The 23,469-nt window shown below is 39.9% G+C and overlaps 1 protein-coding gene across 1 annotated transcript; it reads right to left on the bottom strand.

Annotated features, from left to right (window-relative positions):
* Window positions 1-11,780: 11,780 nt before the first annotated feature.
* LOC147327132 (uncharacterized) lies at window positions 11,781-20,921 on the bottom strand. Its single transcript, XM_086294754.1, has 12 exons — window positions 20,777-20,921; window positions 19,522-19,878; window positions 19,205-19,429; window positions 18,178-18,531; window positions 16,490-16,699; window positions 14,312-14,569; window positions 13,443-13,703; window positions 13,079-13,339; window positions 12,862-12,943; window positions 12,708-12,768; window positions 11,929-12,152; window positions 11,781-11,844 (listed from the first exon to the last, which is right to left on the bottom strand). The coding sequence occupies exons 1-12, from the start codon at window positions 20,919-20,921 to the stop codon at window positions 11,781-11,783; spliced, it is 2,502 nt and encodes an 833-aa protein (XP_086150880.1).
* Window positions 20,922-23,469: the final 2,548 nt, after the last annotated feature.

Below are 23,469 nucleotides of genomic sequence, written 5' to 3' on the forward strand. Positions count from 1 at the left end.
AGACATGCTGAGGTCAAATCAACCCTGGACCTCAGATGGTTAAACTTTTTTTCCTAAAGTAACACAATAGTTACTTTTCCTCGTGGCTCAAAGAGTTGGTAGTTCGTCTTGTAACCGGAAGGTTGCCGTTCGAGCCCCGGCTCTGACAGTCTCGGTCGTTGTGTCCTTGGGCAAGACGCTTCACCTACCGCCTACTGGTGATGGCCAGAGGGGCTGATGGTGCGATATGGCAGCCTCGCTTCTGTCAGTCTGCCCCAGGGCAGCTGTGGCTACAACTGTAGCTTGCCTCCACCAGTGTGTGAATATGAGAGTGAATGAATAGTGGAATTGTTCAGCGCTTTGAGGGCCCCGAAAAGCACTATATAAATGCAATCCATTATTATTATTTAATTACTTTTATAATATTGTAACTCAGTTAATAACTGAGTTACAATATCATAGTTTTTTGAAAACGTAACTACAGGGTGGGCCATTTATATGGATACCCCATAATAAAATGGGAATGATTGGTGATATTAAAGTCCTGTTTGTGGCACATTAGTATATGTGAGGGGGCAAACTCCTCAAGATGGGTGGTGACCATGGTGGCCATTTAGAAGTCGGCCATCTTGAATACAACTTTTGTTTTTTTCAATAGGAAGAGGGCCATGTGACACATCAAACTTATTGGTAATGTCACAAAAAACACAATGGTGTGCTTGGCTTCAATGTAACTTTATTCCCTGTACATAAAGTTTGTCTTTTGCTCAAATTTTTTTTTCTATAAAAATATGATTATTGAACAATGAACAAAATGAGATTAAATATTTTATTCGAGCAATCAGACAGGCACCAACAGAGCCCTGTGAATATAACGCAAGATGCGCAACTTTAAAAAGGTTTTGATCACAAATCACACATTTGAATCAGCGGGTAGAGAACCTTACTTTTTTCTACCACTGTCTGGCTGATATTGATCCCCCCCCCCCCCCCCCCCCCCCAATCACCGGTTATCAGTGACGGTCTGCTCTCTCGTGAACTAGCAAAAGTGCCAAATACAGTACGAGCACGCCTGAGGGGGTGATTGGGGGGCGAAAACAGTCCCATTATATCACTACTATCCATCCGTATGTAGTGAAGTCGATTTTGGTAGGCTTTTACATGATGTCCGTGAATGCAGCACTAACATCCACACCTTCCCAGCTGATAATTAGAGGCCTTGTCAGAAACAGTAGCGCTTCTCTACCACACGAAGGCACTTGGCATTCTTTTCCCATCAAAGGTGGCCAATAGCGTTAGGCGGTTAAGCACCGCAGAGTGGTTTGATTTCTTCAGAAAAGCCGCTCATTTTAGTATTGCCCCTTAGACAGTGGATTGTGCAACACTGCTGCTGTGTTGTTGTAGCCTTGTCATTTTACAAACGTCTATGGACTGGCCTTGACTGACTCCTGGTTTTATGGTCTTTTACTCCAAATTGGGTGGGTGTATTTGTCACATTTAGGGTGTATTTGTGGCGATCGTGGCTCAAGAGTTGGGAGTTCACCTTGTAATCGGAAGGTTGCCAGTTCGAGCCCCGGCTTGGACAGTCTCGGTCGTTGTGTCCTTGGGCAAGACACTTCACCCGTTGCCTACTGGTGGTGGTCAGAGGGCCCAGTGGCGCCAGTGTCCGGCAGCCTCGGCTCTGTCAGTGCGCCCCAGGGTGGCTGTGGCTACAATGTAGCTTACCATCACCAGTGTGTGAATGGGTGGATGACTGAATATGTAAAGCGCTTTGGGGTCCTTAGGGACTAGTAAAGCGCTATATAAATACAGGCCATTTACCATTTTTTACATTTATATCTCTTTTACTGATTTGTTTCATGTTTTATATGTTTTGTTGCTTTGGTGGAGGTGCGGCTGCTCGTTGTGGGACTAGGCACGTGAGGTGGAATCGACCCCCCCGGATTCATGAGAGTGTACACACCGGGAATAGGTAGATTGCAGTGTGAGTGACAGTGAGGTTTGCAGTGGAATTAGGTGGCACCCTTGGGTTGCCTCCTCAAGTGGCCGGGCGCCACCATTTTGTTTAGTTATTATATCGAGCTCTTATTGAGTAACTGTCTTGCCGTCTCAGCCCTGCTACCTTAAGAACTTATCTGATTTTACAGTTCTCTGCTTTTAGTAGTATTCTTAATAAGTTTTGAGTTGTAAAACTGATCTGCCTCACCTCTGCTGTTAATAACGAGCCTGTGGGCTTTGGTAGCTAGTGTAAAATCCACATTGGCCATAGAAATCTTTCCTGGGGTGTAACTCTCCCCCCCCCCCCAGGTGGCGTTGTCAACATCCCTTATTCACCTTCACTGGTTATCCTCCTTCGTGCCACCACACATGCATCCATTAATCCATCAGCATACATCTGTTAAATCTACTAAATCACCATTGTCATAATGAACCCTTTGGAAGACCCTCTGGATCCTGCGTTTAAATGAGCACACCACATCAGATGTTCTGTGAGCCACTGAAACCAACTTCAGTGTAGTGTTTTCAGTGGATCCACCTCCCAGTTTTTCAGATTAGTTTTACAGTGTGGGCTGGATTAGCTGACCCTGAATCCTCCCTTAGTTGCACTGCAATTGTCCAAGAGGGCTGGAGGCTTCCCATGATGCACAGACTATTTTGTCTTTACTCACCTCGTTTCATCTGCTGCACCCGGTTGGGGTGAGAGAAGGAAGACAGTGAGGAAAGCTGGGCATCACTGGTCAAGAACTGCTCCAGAATCTAATTGCCAACTCCATTCCTGAAAATCAGAGCTTTTAGCAATGAGGGCGGCGCTTCAGAAAGATTTTGAGAACATGCATTATGCCCTCTACTTTTTATACAGTGAATAATTTATTAATCCTGTGCGTTCTAGTCAAAAGCACGTAAGTGAGACAATCACACGATGGGGTGAGCAACAAGTGTCCAGAGCGCAGCGATGAAGACAGTGGAAGAAGTTTGAAGGAAGAGGAAATGCTGTCTCACCCGTTTCGTAATTGATTTGTAAACTGCTGTTCACAAACGCTGTCCATCTAATCTGACTGAGCTGGAGCTGTTTTGCAAAGAAGAATGGGCAAGAATTTCTCTAGATGTGCAAAGCTAGTAGAGACATACTCTGGCAGCTGTAATTGCAGCAAAAGGTGGTTCTATAAAGTATTGACTCAGGGGGCTGAATAATTACGCACACTCCACTTTGCAGTTACTTATTAATAAAAAATGTTTGGAATCATGTATGATTTTCGTTCCACTTCTCACATGTACACCACTTTGTGTTGGTTTTCACACGGAATTCCAATAAAATTGATTCATGTTTGTGGCTGTAATGTGACAAAATGATGAAAAGTTCAAGGGGGCCGAATACTTTTGCAAGCCACTGTAGGTAAACTGAGACATATGTGAAGCATACAGTGGGTCTGTGTAATGGCTTATTGGGTAGAAACAGGGTCTAAACCAGGGGTGTTTTATACAATTATATCTGGCCCACAAAGTAATTTCATATCTCAATTATTAATGTCTCCTTGTATGTGGGAGCCGAATCTTGAGCCCTGCTGAGAAACAGTGTTGGGGAGTAACCGAATACATGTACTCGCGTTACGTATTTAAAATAGAAAATGTGAGTATTCCGTTTTTTCTAGGGTTTTTGGGTCAAAATATGTCATATTGTGTGTGAAGCTGGTATACAGTATACAGTACTATGCAACAGTACTATCATCCCAGACTTTCTTGGCATTTTGTAAAGTGGTCTGGAGCAATAGTAGTTCCCCAGGCTTTCCTGTCTGTGTGTGTGGGTGTGTGTGCCATTTAACACTGACTTTTGACTCATTCAAGCATAAAAAAGTCCTCTAGCTCAAAATATGAACCAGTGTTTCGTCTGCATATAACAAAAAACTTAATTCAATTCAATTTTATTCATATAGCGCCAAATCACAACAAAAGTTGCCTCAAGGCGCTTCATAGATACAGAGAAAAACCCAACAATCATATGACCCCTATTAGCGAGCACTTTGGCGACAGTGGGAAGGAAAAACTCCCTTTTAACAGGAAGAAACCTCTGACAGAACCAGGCTCCGGGAGGGGCGGGGCCATCTGCTGCGATCGGTTGGGGTGAGAGAAGGAAGACAGGATAAAAGACATGCTGTGGAAGAGAGACAGGTTAATAACAGATATGATTCAATGCAGAGAGGTCTATTAACACATAGTGAGTGAGAAAGGTGACTGGAAAGGAAAAACTCAATGCATCATGGGAATCCCCGGCAGCCTACGTCTATTGCAGCATAACTAAGGGAGGATTCAGGGTCACCTGGTCCAGCCCTAACTATATGCTTTGGCAAAAAGGAAAGTTTTTAACCTAATCTCAAAAGTAGAGATAGTGCCTGTCTCCCAAATCCAAACTGGAAGCTGGTTCCACAGAAGAGGGGCCTGAAAACTGAAGGCTCTCCCTCCCATTCTACTTTTAAATACTCTAGGAACAACAAGTAGTTCTGCAGAGTGAGAGCAAAGTGCTCTAATAGGGTGATATGGCACTACAACGTTATTAAGATAAGATGGGGCCTAATTATTTAAGACCTTGTATGTGAGGAGCAGGATTTTGAATTCAAATCTGGATTTAACAGGAAGCCAATGAAGGGAAGCCAAAACAGGGGAAATATGCTCTCTCTTTCTAGTCCCTGTCAAGACACTTGCTGCAGCATTTTGGATTAGCTGAAGGCTTTTCAGTGAGTTTTTTCGACATCCTGATAATAATGAATTGCAGTCGTCCAGCCTGGAAGTAATAAATGCATGAACTAGTTTTTCAGCGTCACTCTGAGACAGGATATTTCTAACTTTAGAGATGTTGCGCAAATGGAAGAACGCAGTCTTACATATTTGTTTAATATGTGCGTTGAAGGACACATCCTGGTCAAAAATGACTCCAAGGTTCCTCACAGTTTTACTGGAGGCCAAGGTAATGCCATCCAGAGTAAGAATCTGGTTAGATACCATATTTCTAGGCTTTTCAGGGCCGAGTACAATAACCTCAGTTTGACCTGAATTAAGAAGCAGAAAGTTAGCGGCCATCCAGGTCTCTATGTTTTTAAGACATTCCTGCAGTTTAACTAATTGGTGTGTGTTATCTGGCTTCATGGACAGATAGAGCTGGGTGTCATCTGCATAGCAGTGAAAATTTATGCTATGTCTTCTAATGATGCTGCCTAGGGGAAGCATGTATAGTGTAAACAGAATTGGTCCTAGCACTGAACCCTGTGGAACTCCATAATTAACCTCAGCGTGTGAAGGGGACTCTCCATTTACATGTACAAATTGGAGTCTATTAGATAGATATGATACAAACCACTGCAGTGCAGTACCTGTAATACCTACAGCATGTTCTAATCGCTCTAATAGGATATTATGGTCAACAGTATCGAACGCTGCACTAAGGTCTAGCAGGACAAGCACAGAGATGAGTCCACTGTCAGAGGCCATGAGAAGATCATTTGTAACCTTCACTAAAGCTGTTTCTGTGCTGTGATGAGCTCTGAAACCTGACTGAAACTCTTCTATTAAGCCATTCCTCTGCAGATGATCAGTTAGCTGTTTGACAACTACTCTTTCAAGGATTTTTGATATGAAAGGAAGGTTGGAGATTGGCCTATAATTAGCTAAGACTGCTGGGTCTAGAGATGGCTTTTTGAGTAAAGGTTTAACTACAGCCACCTCGAAGGCCTGTGGTACATAGCCGATTATTAAAGATAGTTTGATCATATTTAAGATCGAAGAATTAATTAATGAGCAGTTTTGTAGGAATGGGGTCCAAAAGACACGTTGATGGTTTGGAGGAAGCAATTATTGAAGTTAACTCAGAAAGATCAATTGGAGAAAAAGAGTCTAACTTAACATCAATGGTACTAAAAGTAGCTGTAGATAATATTACATCTGTGGTATGATTATTGGTAATTTTTTCTCTAATGATAAAAATTTTATTTGTGAAGAAGTTCATGAAGTCATTACTAGTTAACGTTAAAGGGATGGTTGGCTCAAAAGAACTCTGACTTTTTGTCAGCCTGGCTACAGTGCTGAAGAGAAACCTGGGGTTGTTCTTATTTTCTTCAATCAGTGATGAATAGTAAGATGTTCTGGCTTTGCGGAGGGCTTTCTTATAAAGCAGCAAACTATTTCTCAAAGCTAAATGATGATCCTCTAAATTTGTGACATGCCATTTCCTCTCCAGTTTACGAGTCATCTGCTTTAGGGTACGTGTTTGAGAATTATACCACGGAGTCAGGTACTTCTGATTTGAGGCCTTAGTTTTCACAGGAGCTACAGTATCCAGAGTCGTAGGTAGTGAGGAGGTAAAATTATTAACAAGATAATCGACCTCTGTTGGAGTAGTGTTCAGATAGCTGCTCTGCTCTGTGTTGGTACAGGGCATTGAAGATGATAACAGTGGGTGGATTATATTCTTCAACTTAGTTACAGCGCTTTCAGAAAGACATCTACTTTGATAAAGTCTACTCTCCACTGCTGTGTAATCAATTATTGTAAATGTAAATGTTATCAGGAAATGATCAGACAGGAGAGGGTTTTCAGGAAACACTGTTAAATGTTCAGTTTCTATGCCATATGTTAAAACAAGTGTGATTAAAGTGGTGGGTGGGTTCTTTTACATTTTGAAAGAAGCCAATTGAGTCTAATAACAGATTAAATGCCATGTTGAGGCTGTCATTTTTAGCATCTACATGGGTGTTAAAATCACCCACAATAATTATTTTATCTGAGCTGAGAACTAAATCAGATAAAAAGTCTGAGAAATCAGAGAGAAACTCTGTGTAAGGCCCAGGTGGACGATAGATGATAACAAGTAAGACTGGTTTCTGAGTTTTACAGCTGGGGTGGACAATGTTAAGCATCAGGCTTTCAAGTGAATGAAAAGTCTGTCTTGGTCTTTCATTAATTAATAGGCTGGTGTGAAAAATTGCTGCCACACCGCCCCCTCGGCCTGTGCTTCGAGATTTCTGGTAGTTAGAATGACTCGGGGGTGTTGATTCATTTAAACTAACATAATCATCCTGCTGCAACCAGGTTTCTGTAAGGCAGAGTAAATCGATTTGTTGATCAATTATTAAGTCATGTACTAACAGAGACTTGGAGGAGAGAGACCTAATATTTAATAATCCACATTTCACTGTTTTACTCTTTGGTTCAGATGTGGATACTGTATTGTTCTTTCTTTGTAATTGTTTATGTTTAAGTCTTTTTTTTGCTGGTTTTTAGTTTGTTTTTGTCTTTTTGGAAGCTGACACAGTCTATATGGGGGTTTTTTTTTTTGGGGGGGTACCAGGAGGAGAGAAGCTGCAGAGAGGCGTGTAAGACTGCAACTCTGCTTCCTGGTCCCAACTCTGGATAGTCATATTTTGGGGGGTTTAATAAATTTGTCCATATTTCTAGAAATGAGAGCTGCCCCATCCAAAGTGGGATGGATGCCGTCTCTCCTAACAAGACCAGGTTTCCTCCAGAAGGTTTGCCAATTATCTATGAAGCCCACATCGTTTCTGGGACACCACTCAGACAGCCAGCAATTTAAGGAGAACATGCGGCTAAACATGTCACTCCTGGTCTGATTGGGGAGGGGACCAGAGAAAACTACAGAGTCCGACATTGTTTTGGCAAAGTTGCACGTGATTCAATATTGATTTTAGTGGCGTAACCGGGTGTCATTACTGCCGACGGGAATTATGATTTTACTGAATTTACGTCGCCTGCTCTGGCCCCTGGAAGACAATTGACCATGGTTGCAGGTGTGTCTAGCTTCACATGTCTGAGAACAGAATCACCAATTACCAGAGTTTGACCCCCTGTGTGGGGAAAAACGGTTAGACACATGAACGGGTTGGTGGTGTACCTGGGGCTTCTGTTTAGGACTATGCTTCCTCCTCACTGTCACCCAGCCACCCTCTTTCCCCAGTTGCTTGGGGTCTGCCGGGGAACAGCTAGCGGGGCCTACGCTATCTTCGGCTGCACCAGCTACAGGGGCCTGGCTAGCTACGGGTGAATGAAGGGTGCGAAGCCGAGTCTCAGTAATCAGTAATCCTGGCCTCCAGAGCTGCAAACATGCTACATTTGTTACAGATATATTACTGCTAAAGGAGGCAGAGGAGTAACTAAACATCTGACACAATGAGCAAGAAAGTGCAGGAGGGACAGGTGAAGTAGCCATGGTGCTAACGAGTCGACTACGAGCTAAGCTAGCGAAACAGTACAGAGTAGGGGTGGGTTTTAATAATTGATTCATCGATTAAAATCGGGCAGCATGGTGGCATGGTGGTTAGCACTGTTGCCGCACAGCAAGAAGGTCCTGAGTTCAATTCCACCATCAGGCCAGGGTCTTTCTGTGTGGAGTTTGCATGTTCTCCCCGTGTTTGCGTGGGTTCCCTCCGGGTACTCCGGCTTCCTCCCACCGTCCAAAGACATGCAGCTTGTGGGGATAGGTTAATTGGTTAATCCAAATTGCCACTAGGTGTGAATGTGCAAGTGAATGTGAGTGCGAATGGTTGTCTGTCCCTGTGTGTTGGCCCTGTGACAGACTGGCGACCTGTCCAGGGTGTACCCCGCCTCTTGCCCTATGACAGCTGGGATAGGCTCCAGCGCCCCCCGCGACCCTGAAAAGGATAAGCGGAAGCGAATGGATGGATGGATGGATGGATTAAAATCGATTCTGGCTTGGACAACGTGATATCAATTCATTAAAATCCTGAATCGATTTTTCTTATATAAATGTATTTTGCCCAAAATGCCAGAATCTCAGGTGAAACGTCATAAAATTTCAACAACCACCAAACATTTAAGACAGTAAACGAGAGCAGGTACACGGCTTCTGCACAAAGACGTAAACACACAGCGCGGACCCGCGGATCAGAATCAGTGAGATGTCGCCTTTCTCACCCGACGGCACAGACACGGTCAGGGCTGAAACCCGACAGCTCGCTGATTCTGATGTTTCGGTGGGTCCGCGCTTTGTGTTTACATCCTTTTTGCGCTGATTCTAAAGTTGTTAGTTTTATCTCTCTCCAAACAATATTGACCGAACCAGCAGCAAAAGAAGATCCAAACTATGCTTCACATAAACATCGTCATGGATTCACTCTGACTTTTGCTGTTTTGCTTCCACCACGATAAAATCACACTTCATGCACAGCTCTCTCTCTCTCTCTCTTTCTCAGTGTACTTCAAGAACAGCTTCCCATCTAAAAATCTGTTTTCTGCATCATTCGCTTGCTTGTTACACACAAGACTACCGTTATTTACAGCGCTGTCAGGCCGCTGTTTTTTTTTCTTTTTACATACAGTACTTCCGAAAAGAAAACCTAATTTCTGCCGTTCAATACTGAACAAATTTAAACTTTTTAAAATTATGCAAAATGCAAAATGCTTAGCCGTGTCTCTAATAAAACCGCTGTAACTTCAGAGGTAATGTTCATAAGTTGATTAATGATTTTCTTTCGTTTTTGATGTACTGCAGAATATTTTTATAAAATCCCAGGCCAGGATAATTAGTTTCATGTTTTTCTGTGTTTTATCTTCAGCTACTTTGACACAAAGGCATCTGCTGTAATGCTCACACCTTTTGATAAAGTCTTGCGAGTGTCAGCTTCCTTTTTATAGATACAAAAATATGTAAATGTACTGATCTGAATTATAATATTTCTAACTGTCTGAGGCAAATTTTCCCAGATTCAAATCAAATTGAATTGAATCGAATCGTGACTGAATCCATTCGGGACCTTGTGAATCGGAATCGAATTGATTCTAGAAATCAGTGACGATACCCAGCCCTAGTGTGAGTAAGGAAGTAGAAAATATCAAACACACCAATACAACACCAGAGGCCTGAAACACTGATAAAACACGTTTTCAGTTTCATGTTGTCTAAACTAAAATGAGTCTGTGTGACATGTAGTCTCAGTTTCCTGTTCTTAGCTGACAGAAGCAGCACCTGGTGTGGTCTTCTGCTGCTGTAGTCTGTCTGCTTCAAGGTTCAGTGTTCTGAGTATTCAGAGATGCTCTTCTGCAGATCTTGGTTGTAATGAGTGGTTATTTGACTCGCTGTTGCCATCCTATTAACTTGAGGCAGGTTGTACATTTTCCTCTGAGCTCAACAAAACCCTTTCTCGCTGCTCACTGAATATTTTCTGTTTTTGCAACAATCTTCTGTAAACTCTAGCGATGCATGTGTGGGAAAATCCCAGCAGATCAGCAGTTTCTGAAACACCAAGACCAGCCCCCTCATGTTCAAAGTCCCTTAAATCATCTTTCTTCTTTCTTCTTCATTCTGATGCTCAGTTTGAACTTCATTGATGTCTTTATTGTATCTCCATGTCTAAATGACTGAGTTGCTGCTATGTGATTGGCTGATAGTCGTACGTGTCAGAAACATTATGCAGGGTGAACAGACAACCTTTGATAAAGTCTCGAAAGTGTCAGCTTCCTTGATACAAAAATATGTAAATGTATTGATCTGAATTATAATATTTCTGACTGTCTGAGGCAAAATTTCCCAGATTCAAATCGATTCGAATTGAATTGAATCGTGGATCGAATCGATTCGGGACCTTGTGAATCGGAATCGAATCGATTCTAGAAATCAGTGACGATACCCAGCCCTAGTACAGAGACAGTGAGTGAATACTTTGGCTATAAATTAGGTAGTGAGTACACAGAAAGTGTGCTTCGGATGAAGTACGTGAAGATTATACTATGAAAAAAGAATGTATTTAAAAGTTGTTAATTAAATTGTTAAGCAATTTGACTGACATGAAAAATTTTCATACCATCAAGGTATTTCCAAAAGTGCTACTATAATTTATTGTAATATATCTGAAAACAAATAGATGATAAATTCCTCTTGTAAAACCTTGACCAAATGAAACATGGTGCTCATGATGAATAAGATTTTCATACCAGATCACTCAAGGATAGTTGGGACTATGTAGGGAGTGTTAAAGGGAGAGAGCTTGCTGATTTGATGATAAGAAATATGATAGACATATCATTTGTGTACAGGACCAGGTGAAAGGAAAGAAAGATCAGATAATGTAATGAGTTCAAAACTGGAAATTAAAAGAGTGATGTTGTATGTTGTTAGTGCATTTGGACGCCGGTTAGAACGAGAGATATTCTGGAGTAAGTTGGATGAAATGGTGGGAATTTTCTCCAGTGGGTAGAGTTTGGTGATTGGAGAGGAGGTGACGAGAAGGTGTTGGGTTGATATACTGTTACGGGGGAGAAATGCAGAAGGACATCTCTAGAAGTGAGTATATTAGAGGGACAGCTCAGGTTGAGCAGTTACAAGAAAAAGTTAGAGAGGTTGAGATGGTTTAGTCATGTGCAGAAGAGGAATAAGATGAAGCTGCCCGGCAGGAGTAAAGAGGAAGACCTCAGAGGAGGTTCATGGATTACTGACGGAAGATATTCAGAGGGTTGGTGTGACAGAAGGGAACGCATGGGATAGGATGAGATGGAGGTAGATGATCTTCTGTGGTGAGCCCTAAAAGGATTAAATGATACAGCTATTAATACTACTGCCAAAGGACCTTCTAGGAAGTACTGATATATTTATTTTTAAAAAGGAAATTGAATTTTCTTTAATTAATTAAATTACAATAATTAAATTACATCAGTTACGAAAAATATTTTATTTTGTAATTATTATGTGTTTGTGTACAAATCCTGAATGGCTGTGGTTATGTTGTGAAGTCATTATTTGTTTTGTTTTTTAAGACACTTTGAGTAAACCACAGAGTCGTTGTTCATGAACGTTTGACTGTACTGTACAGTGTAAATGTATCGTCCCCATTTCCTTGACATCTTGTTCTGTGAAGGGAAAAAAGGATTTACATGATCAGTTTCTAATCAGATGTTTCCTTTAATTGTACGGCAATGAAAACTGTTTCTCACCCTTGGGCTCTACTGGAATTGTCACATTTGACAGCAGTGTATTCAGCTTCACTGGCCTCTTCATCTTTGTGTCCGTATAGCTGACCTGGGCCGATGTTGGAGTACAGAGCGTCTCCCTGATTCTGAGAGAAGTGGATGGTGCTGTAGTGAAGGTTATCCTGGTGACCTGATGGTTCTCCTTCTGCTACAGCTGACGGGGTGTCGTACACTGGATCCATGTTCACCTGATGAAACCAGAACTTGATACTTACTGTAGAAATACTTCAATAAGTATCGAGACTTTCTGGGTTTTTTTTTAATTGATTATGGTCAATACTTCTTTTTTGAAAAAATATATATTTAGACCACACAAGGTTTTAAAAATAATCAATGTGATAAACTATGTCAGAATTAACATGTTAGAGGATTAGAGTGGTTAGATACTTAAAATATTAGTACCTACATTTAAGTGATGATCTGTTTAGTGGTATTTTCAAAAAAGAAATCCAATATTCTTAAGTTCTTTTTGATTATTCAATTCAATTTGACCTCATCGGCCTGTTCCATTTATTGCCACAATGCAAAACAAATTAGAAATCCCATTGCACTGCATTCTAATATGTGTTGCTCATATTGATCAGCAGGGAATGTAGAAATGCAGGAAAACATATTGTGCTGAGATTACAATGCTCCAAAATAACTTGGCTTTATTTAAGATAAAGCTGTCACTCCAAGGTTACAGCTTTATTTTAAGGTGTGTTTTTAAAGTGTTTTTCTTTCACAGTGGAATACTTTCTCACCTGTTCTTCACTGGAAGGTTTCTCTCCATCTTTACTCTGTTGTGTGAACCACTTACATTTTCTAAATAGGAGACAAGAATTCAATGTAACAGCACATTTATGTATCAAAGAGATGACAGACTAATTGATTCATAAGAATCACAGAACTGCTCACCTAATGCACAGGAAAACCATGACCAGTGTGATAGCAAGGAAAACAGCAGTGATTGTACCAGTAACTGCTGCTTTCCGTGTACCTGAGAAGTCATAAAGGATAATAGAAACAAATCAGGAACATCAGAAAATTCTTATACATGACTACACACTTAAAAGGTGTTCACCTGCATAGAGACCATTCTCATACTAAAACCATTCAAAAACCTCTAACTCACTTGCTACAGTAATCAGATGTAAGGTGGACCTATGTTGTCCTCTTGAGTTCTGGGCGTTACAGTAATAACTCCCACTGTGTTCAGTTCTAAATTCAGTAATAGTGAAGTTCTGTCCCAATGCTTTTGATGAGTCTTCGCCTTCCTTGTACCAGGTGTAATTAGCTTCTGGGTTAGCATCACTGCTACAGGTCAGAGTCACTGAACTGCCCTCCACTATCTCAGCAGAGGGACTCACTGACACAGAGGGAAACTTTGGAGCATCTGGGAAAGAACAAATATATATATATATATATTTGAGAGAGAGAGAGAGAGAGAGAGAGAGAGATACATAGATACTTGAAGTGAAAAATCGAATTTTACTTACACTTAACATCTATGAATCGAGAATTTGAGGTTATCTGTCCATACTGATTCTCAGACTTGCATGAGTAATTCCCGCTGTCCTCTGAGCTGATGGCAGTGAAATGATAGATGCTTACTGGACTTGCAAGCAGGGTTTGGTTCCCCTTGTACCAGGTGTGTTTAGCTGCTGGGTTAGCATCACTGCTACAAGTCAGATTGACTGAATCTCCCTCCACTATCATACCAGAAGGTGTCATTAACACAACTGACGTATTTGGACCATCTGCAAGATAGATCACAAATTTTAGGTAGATTGTGTGTTGCAGGACGTGGGGCAAGGTATTGTGATAAACCCCTTTGAAACATTCAAATAAAATTGTAAATTGTATTATTTTTTAACTGCTTCTTCACGAGCTGTTACTGCTCAGTGTGTCCTAATGCATGACCAGGACTGAACTACCAGCCATCCAGGACCTCTACAGACAGGAAGGCCCTCCAGGTCGACTCTGATCCCAGCCACACACTGTTCATGCTCCTGCCAGGAGGTACAGGAGCATCCACACCCACATCAGCAGATTCAGGGACAGTTTCTAACCACAAGCCATCAGGCTACTGAACTGCTCAAAGTATTTTTATACTAGTTTAAGTAATTTCTATTTATTTATTCTGCTGTTGTTATATTTTTATATTTTTTCTTTATTTATATGCATTTTCTTTTATTTTTGCCTTAATTACTTTATCTGCTATTTTGCTGATTATAATGTGCAATGTGCCACCTTCATATGACAAAAAAAACTTGAAACTCAATGTTAATAATGACAAGTATGAAGAAGGTGGGCATCATATGGACTTCTTTTTATTTTGCATTTACATAAATAATTCTTTACTCACATTTTACATTAATGAAGATAAATTCAGATATCCTCCTTCCCAGCACATTTTCAGCTGTACAGTAATATTCTCCAGAATCAGAGGGTTGGATGGACTGGAAGAACAGCTGTTTTTCTTTACTGACCAGTATTTGAGCCTTCCTGTACCAGGAATACTTAGGTAATGGGTTAGCTTCACTGCTGCAGGTCAGAGACACTAAACTGCCCTTAATGATGTCACCAGGAGCCGTCCTCATCACTGAGGGAACCTTTGGAGCATCTGGACAACAAAACATACATGAATGTGTTATTAGCCTTTAACTGTGTGTCACTGTCCAGAGTGATGATGGTTGAGCTGCACCAGCTGCTGGAAATTCTGTCGCTTGTGCCTGTTTTTAATAACTGTGAAAAGATGCATACTATAATTTCTTCTACAGAGTATTTTGGCGTTGTCACTCATCCTGGTTAACAACAAATAAAAATGAAAGAAACATAGTATTTTCTAACTTCATACTATAAACTCATCAGCAATACACAATCTCAACCAGTGTTGGTCAAGTTACTTGAAAAAAGTAATCAGTAACTAATTACTGATTACTTCCCCAAAAAGTAATCCCGTTACTTTACAGATTACTTATTTTCAAAAGTAATTAATTACTTAGTTACTTTTTAAAAACACGATTTACAACCTGAATAGGTGATAAAGCGATAGATCTTTTAGCCCAATTCTACTTTTTCTGTATAATCCATCATACAAAATGTAATCAAATGGAAAAGTCTGTTTTTTTAACTTGTTTTATCAGTTTTAATCTTTTAACTTGATGCATCAAGCAAAAATTTAATTATATGCAACATTCTCTGACTTGAATAAATTAGTTTAACATTTAAACCTATTTTCTAAACATTCCAGCACATAAAATAAAATATTTTTTGTGTTTACACTCAGTCTTTCAAATAGATTCAAGTAAAACACAGCAGAAAATAAATAAAGTCAAAGACTCAGCGGTCCTGTTGCTCTATTTTCACCTGTAAAGCAGGACTGCGGTAGGCGGAGGGTTACCCTGGTGCAGGTGTGCCGCGGTCAGTTGAAGAATCCGCGAGTTTCTCTGTGAGTTTCCCATTACGTCATTGCGCACTCGGTGCTTGCTTGGAAGTTTAGGGTTTTAGTTTTCTTCCCACGCACGATGGACGCTAATGTTTTTGTCACTTTTTATGGAATCAAACTCAAAGTAAGGTCAGTACTTCCACGCTTTAAACACTGCACGCTCATACTCTCTTCCACAATTGATATGTGATCCATTGTTGATCTGCACACAGCTGTTGTCACTAACGGCGCACTCGCTTACATCACTATCGTGAGACATTCTCACAAAAAATCACGGTTTTAGTAACGCAGTAACGCAGCGTTCCTACGGGAAAGTAACGGTAATCTAATTACCGTTTTTGCAATAGTAATCCCTTACTTTACTCGTTACTTGAAAAATGTAATCAGATTACTGCCCATCTCTGATCTCAACAAAAGTGAACACATACCTAGAGGCAAAATAAACCTGCTACAGGAAGCCAGTGCCATAAGTGTACCAACAAACACAACACAGTCGAGTCGCTGCCAGTCTTATCTTTACTAAAGATACAAATATGAGCAGCAAGAGTGCATGAACAAATTTTGCTGGAATGATCACGTCAAAATAGAAACTGAGTGCTGTGTTTGGAGAAAGGAAAGCACAAGGACAAAAACTGGTCCTCTGCGAAGCAGTCTGATAGTCACATAGGCTGAGCCTTTTTTTTGCTCAGCCTCAATAACTCTGCATCATCAGTGGACCAATGAACTCTCCATCATCAGTGGACCAATGAATTTTGGATTATTCTCGTAAATTCTACATTAAAATAGCAGTAATTGATATCTGTGAACTAAATCTAAGAAGCAGTTGAGCAGTAAGACAAAGTTGTTTCACTGTTTGATTACAAACAGCCAAAGATAATTTTCAGGATTAGTCAAAGATCACTGGATAAGATGGGTGGATACGATCACTTTAATCATTTGACGTTTTTTTCTTGGTTTCTCTTTAAATATGTTTCATATACAATACTTATCATATTTACTACTTGTACTTTATTCACATAATTTACTCTGTCTGTAATATAACAACTGACGATCAAAGATGATCATTTGTTAAGTGGCACTGTGAAGTAAACTCACACACTGGGTTAGAGCGGTGACCCTCGTAAGCACAGGAGTAGCTGTCGGGACCATCAGCATATTTTGTGTATAAGGAAGAAGATTCTCCAAGAATTTCCTCTTCATTCTTATACCAGACAAAGGATGAATGACCAGAAGGAAAACAGCTGCTCTGACAGATCAGCTGTGGGCCAGTGGAGGACCAAACCACCTGTACCTGTATATCTGGATCTGCAAAGAAAAATGTCAGAATTTACCTGACTTAGATCCACCGTTAACAGGTTGCTTTTAAGTATGCAGTAGAATATTGCTCTGTATAAGTATTACAAGCAGTGTTGGGTGTAATGTGTTCCAAAGTAACACTTTACTGTAATCACATTACATTTGTCAGTAACACATTCATGTATTCTTTCTGCTTGCACTACAATCAGCTGATTTTCGTTCATGTGCAAGAACTAGGGCTAGAACTAGAACTAGAGCTGTCAACGTTGACACTTTGATGCGTTAGCGCCGCATTAACGCCCGTTAACGCCGCATCATGATTAACACGATTAAAATTTTTAACTCAATCAACCCATTTGGAGCGCAGAATGACTCAAAATCCTTCAAATGTCTCTGTCACTGCATTACGAGCAGTTTGTTCAAAGTTTCTCCATTCTGTGCTCCAGATGGGTTGATTATATTAAAAATTTTATTCGTGTTAATCGTTATCATGCCGCGTTAACGTTGAAAGACCTAGCCAGAGTGAAAAAGATGATAGAGGGGTTCTGAAACTTTTCAACTTTTTCAACTTTTCAGGAACAGAGATATAGGCATTACTTTTATTTTTATGCACAATATTAGAAAAGTGCAATGGTAAACTGAAAACTGCTCCAGGAAAGAAACAACTTCAACCCAGCAGCCAGAACCTGTAAATCAGCATCAGAATTAAGTTTCTACACATATGAAGAATGTGTCTTGGTGTCATGATGCGAAAGAAAGTGGTACAGAAATAGAATACAGACTATATAAAATATTAATATAATAAATATGAATATAAGTGCACACAACAGAAATATGCACTATCTACCTAAAGATATTAGAATACAAATCAGTGTAAGCATGTAACGGTTATGAGCAGTATGAGGAAGGAAACTGTTCTTGTAACAAGAAACAAAGGCACTGATGGGCAGTCAGGCTTGCACCACTGTAGCCTAACCTTCATTTCTGCTTGCATATGTTTCTACAGTAGAACAACTGAGGCAATGGCTTTGAAGTATTGCTAGGCTGTTTTTCATCTTTGTTTTTTGGTTTTGAGGGTATTTTGATGTTGTTTTGTTTTGTTGTTGGGTTAGTGTTTGTAAACACTAAAAAAAACGGTATGTGTGTCCTCATAAGGACAGTGATTTGTGTTGGTATGTGAAACTGTAGCCTAAGATTCAAAGTGTTGACTGGTAATAATGTGGCAGTGTGTTTTAGTTCATTTTACAGAGTAACGTGAAATTAATGGACTGCATTACTTTTAAGAAAAGTAACGAGTGACGTGTAATACATTGCTTTTTTTTTTTTTTTTTTTGTAATAACGACCCCAACACTGATTGTAAGTTTACTAAGAGGATATATGGTTGTCATTCACATACAATATAGACTATGTACATGTTGAAATTAACACTGCACTATACATAGTATAGGGTTATAATACAGATAAATACTTATTAGTCAGTCAGTACCTGTGACAGTCAGAGTTGTTCCAGGTGAAATGTTCCCCCATTGAAACGATTGCGTTGTGAATTTGAAGCGGTATTCTGCAGAGTCAGTCTTTCTCAAGTCACTGATTCTCAGAGTGGAGCGTCCTTTCTCTCTTTCAAGGAGCTGAAAACGATCTGCATGCTGGGAGTCTTTACTAGGGTCCCATAGCAGAAAGTGAGTTCCCAACCAATAACTACGATCAGGTCTGAACCAGAATTTTGACACAACAGGATCTGTGTGATAGTATGTGCAAGAAATGTTCACTGATGAGCCTTTGAAGGCACAGATTCTTCTTTCAGTGTAATTCACTCTGTTGCAGTACTGATAATAGCCACCTGAAAAACAGAATTCTTTTTACGATCGCCATGAAAATACAGTTTTGCATACATTTACTGTCTTTGAACAGTCTTCTCCATGTTAAAGATATCTTACTACAGTACATTAAGGAACAGATGCACATAATAAATATTGCATCAGCGCAATCTGGGTTCTGGCATTTGAAAAATACTGTCTGTATTTAAAAAGACAGCACAGAGAAAAGACAGCGTTCATGAGGTGGGAACACATTTCTACGGGGGTCTTTGTCAAGGCGGAAAATACAGGGAGAATATTCAAATCAGGTACACAAACTTATTTACTAATGTTTGTTACACACAATTTACTGCTGACACACAGAATAAAAGCATGGCTTAATTTTTGTCTGCTCACAATTCCCATTTGGCTCATTTAGGAAATCTGGCCGTGAAACAGCATCATATCCTGCTGAGACGCTTTGTACTAATATGGGGAAAATGCATTTTCTCTTATATTCTGTTAAGATAATATTTTATTAATGCTGTACTGCCCTTACATATTTTTTTTATTACGTTCTGCTTAAAGATGATGTTCAGTTTTGATACTTTTCAGATCCAACTAATCACAAACAGCTAGGAAACATTTAATACACATCCCAAACAAGAGCTTGGGTTCTCAGGAGAGTATGAGTGGAAGACTGTGGCGTATACTCACACACAGAAGGAGAAGGAAAGGTCTCATGTGGCTTGATAGCACAAGAAATGCTGTCTCCAGAATAAAGGTAGCCTGAATAAAGTGATTCTGTTGAAGTCATGTGTCCATTCTTGTACCAGATGTATGAAGAATGATGAGGAAGGCAACTGCTGTGACACTGCATCTCTAATTTGTTGCACCAATAAGTAAGGCATTGAGATGTGTGAATCGTCTGCACTTTTACACCTGGATTAGTAAAATGCAATATAACAGACAGTGAAATTCGCTGCACTGTTTCATAAATGTTAAGAATTTGATCCAACAGACAACAGTCTTACCTGTTACAGATAAACTGACTCCAGGTGAACCAGTATAGGTCCCCCCTGGCTGGTTTGTTATGAGCTTTAATCTGTACACAGCTGAGTCGCTCTCTCTCAGGTCTGTGATTCTCAGAGTGCAGTCGTTCGTACCACAGTGATACCAAACACGACCTGCATACTTTGAATCTATTCTAAGATCCACAGGTTCAACATTGGGCACATAAATGAACCAGAAGATATTCTGAACTGTGGTATTGATGCTGTTTATTCTTGGTGGGTATGTGTAGGTGCAGTGCATTACCACCGTCGATCCTTTAATGGCACAGATCTCAGTAGTAGTAAAAGTCACTTCCCATTCTCTCCAACTGTGCGCCACTGAAACATCAGAAACCACAGTCAAGATTAGCATAATTTTAAACGTCAAAATTGTATTTTGTTTTCATCTGAAGTCACAAAACTTTCTCCACAAGAAATATTTGAATACATAATGCAGACTTCAAACTGAGACAATACGGTTTGGTCTCTCAAAGATAAGCTGGATATTCCTAATGCACATGTCTCAGTAATCCATCCATATATTAATAATGACTGAGAAAACAAATGTGGGAAATTTGACTCTGTGTTTTGGGCATTCCTGGCTGCTGGAGAATTTCCACCTGTGATATGGATGGGAAAATCCTAAATGCTAACAGTTAGAAGGGCGTGTCGTGTCTTTGCTTGGTTGGTTTCCCATGTTCGTTGAAGCGTGGAGCTGCTGAAGAAATGTGAAACTCTTCAGCATCAGACTGTGATGTCTTGATAATATGAATTTTGCTAAATGTTGCAGAAATAGCACATTGTAGTCAGAATACCATTGCACAAACTGAAACAACAAATACACAATTCAAAAAGGAAATCTTAACTATGGAAAAAAGTTTTAAAGAAAATTTACAAATTTACTTTGTGTTTGTGGTGAACAGGTAAAAACTGTTCACCACATTTTACATTAAATATTTCATTTTCTTAATTGAAAGGTTTCTATAAAAAGAACATGTTCAGTTTATGTAAGACTGGAAATAATTCCTTGTTGCTTTATATTTAGCCTGAAACCATCACTATTCTTATTACGTGCAAGCAGTTTAACCATCTCTGCAGGAAGTTCCGGTTATTTAATGAAATAATTACATTAAAGCATACAGTGTTCCAGGATGATGTCCAGTAAGTAAATATACTTACAACAACTATAATAACTGTACTAAAGACGTAAGAAGTGTATTTAAAAGATGTTCAGTACCTGACATGGACAGAACGATGAGAACAATCCCACTCACAGCTGTTGTTACACTCATAGTCATTCTGTTCGTCTCACTGTTAGAAAATGTCACATGGTCAGAGCTGCACATGAGATATAATCCACATAATGATCTAAAATAAGACATAGGACAGCAAACATGTGACCGTTGTGGTTTCAACACATTAATAAGACAGCTGTCAAAGTCTGTCCGAGCTTACTTCCTCTTTACCAGCCTGTAATATTTGAATATCCGGACATTCCCAACATGAAATTAAAACTTCTCATAAGCAAAAAAGAAAGTTCAACTTTGAGGCTGATGATCATTGCAGTAATGAAACTTTAAAAAAATAGAGTGCACTATCCACTTGACAGCTTCTTCTGTTTCCTGATCAGCAGATCAGGACTCAGAGATACTGTGACATGTAACTCTTCATTGACTTGAATTTAATGTGGTGTGCATAATACATGAGACATCTATAGTGGTGTGATGTGTTTGTGTTATTTCATTAATTCTTTAAAGTCATACAATGTGAATTATTTGTCCCAGACAGTGACAATGCACTGTCAGCACTGCTGCATAAATGCATTAGCACATACAATTATTATTATTTCTAATTAATAAATGCTCCGTCTCTACGCATTTTACTACTGCAATGGATTCCAAGTACTGACTTCAGGTTTCACTTATTATATGCTGCAACCAGAGAGCATACAGACACTGTAATCCTGTGTAGGTGGCACTAAAAACAGAACAAGAGTTTCTTTCTTCTACTACTTTTTTACAAACTTACTAAACTGCACCCCCTCGTGGCAGACGCTGTGCTGTCCACGTCCAAATGTAGATTGAGAAAAAATAAAAAACAATTGTTGCTTCTACTAGCATTAACTGATTGTTGACCATTTGAATGTGAACAAACAAAAACCAAACAAAAGCTCTAACAGTGTTCAAAACAACTGTTTCAAAAATATTCAACATGCATAGAGCTGTGTATCACAACATCAGCTGTCCTCTTACATTTAACTCCAAATTTATCAGGTTTCTACTCCTGTTCAGCATATTCAGAAACCACCCACGGTGCACGCAGAGTGCAGCAGTGAATTCTGACCAACGTCCAGTGAAGTGTCATTTTTAATGGATCAAGACAACATAGCAAAGAGAGACAATAAAATCTAAAACAAGTAACAGTTTTTTAATATGGATCCAGGACACTGACTGAGAACTTGATTTACTCAGTTTCTTGCAGAGACTGTTTGTGGAGAGGCTGGCCTAGTTTATTATTGTACCTACAATTTATAGACTTCTCCTGATTCAGAGGCAGATTGGCTATAACTACAGACAGGTAGTTAAAAATGAAGTCAGTGTGGAAATGCCTTAAAAGTGCATTCTAGCTGAAGGCCAACAGATGGTGATAGCTGTGCTCGTAAAAATGAAAAAACAACAACCCTGAAAGTCTTTTGGAGAACATGAGAAAGCAGCTCTGTTTCTAGACGTGTAAACACTTCCCTGCAGAGTTTATGTTCTCAGTCACTCATTTTGAATCCATTAAATAAAAAATTGGAGTCTTTTTTTTTTAACTTGGTCATACTATGTTTCGCTGTTTTTTTTCTCATTGACTGTACTGGCCTGTCAATCACACTCATCAGTGCATGACAAAGGTACTCTACGCGTGAAACTAATGAACTGAATAAAAACCTACTGCTGTGATCTGCTAAATAAAACAGACAAGAGTTAATCACCCGGTTATCTTTGGGAGTTTCAACCAAAACAGTTTTGGTCGAAACTGACAGTTTTGCTAATGCACTTAAATTCAAATGCAGATGGTGAAAAGAAATGCCCGTACCAGTGTCCCTTTGGTGTCTGCTTAATGTGTAACAAAGCAAATGACAGATATTCAAATTCAGTATGTCTTTAGTGATTTGACGTCTATCCTCAATAACCTGCAATCCTCTTCATATTATATAAGCTATTATGTGCTTATTTGTACAACAGAGTCAAACACCACTGAGCCGATTTCTCCTGTATGAAGTTGAAGTCTCTGGTTTTCTTTTGTGAGTCCCTGCTGCCAAAACTGACTCAAAGTGTTGCGAGGTCACCGTCTGTCAAAGATCACTATTTATTCACTCTCACATTCACACACTGGTGCAAGCAAACCACAGTTGTAGCCACAGCTGCCCTGGGGCAGACTGACAGAAGCGAGGCTGCCATATCACGCCATCGGCCCCTGTCGCCAACACCAGTAGGTGTTAGGTGTAGGGTGAAGTGTCTTGCCCAATTAAGGACACAACAGCCAAGACAGACAGAGCTGGGGATTGAACTGGCAACCTTCCGGTTACAAGATGAGCTTCCCAACTGAACACCAATGGCCCAATGTGTCCTCATCTGCCAGAGAGAAGTTGTGCTGTTAGCTTAATTGGTTGAAATTTAGTTTTCACTTTAATTGATTTCCTGCAGCTAAGTTGACAAAAAAATTGGGTTAAAAGTTGTCGGCATGATATTTAGGGCCAGATTCAGTGTATTCAATCATTCAATGCCATCAGGGCGACCATCCTGGGTGAAAACCTGACAGCGATGCAGGTGGATGTCTCTCTCGTGTCCTGGATTGTAGATATTTGACGGGAAGGCCACACTCAAAAAAATGAAATTGGGTGATTGTTACATGTACAAGAGTCAAACTTGTAATTTGAACTAAATA

Source organism: Aulonocara sp. 'chitande type north' Nkhata Bay, linkage group LG6, assembly GCF_057382095.1.
Source record: "Aulonocara sp. 'chitande type north' Nkhata Bay isolate Kocher_YH1m ecotype deep benthic linkage group LG6, A_spYH_male_GT1.1, whole genome shotgun sequence".
Lineage (NCBI taxonomy): Eukaryota > Metazoa > Chordata > Actinopteri > Cichliformes > Cichlidae > Aulonocara > Aulonocara sp. 'chitande type north' Nkhata Bay.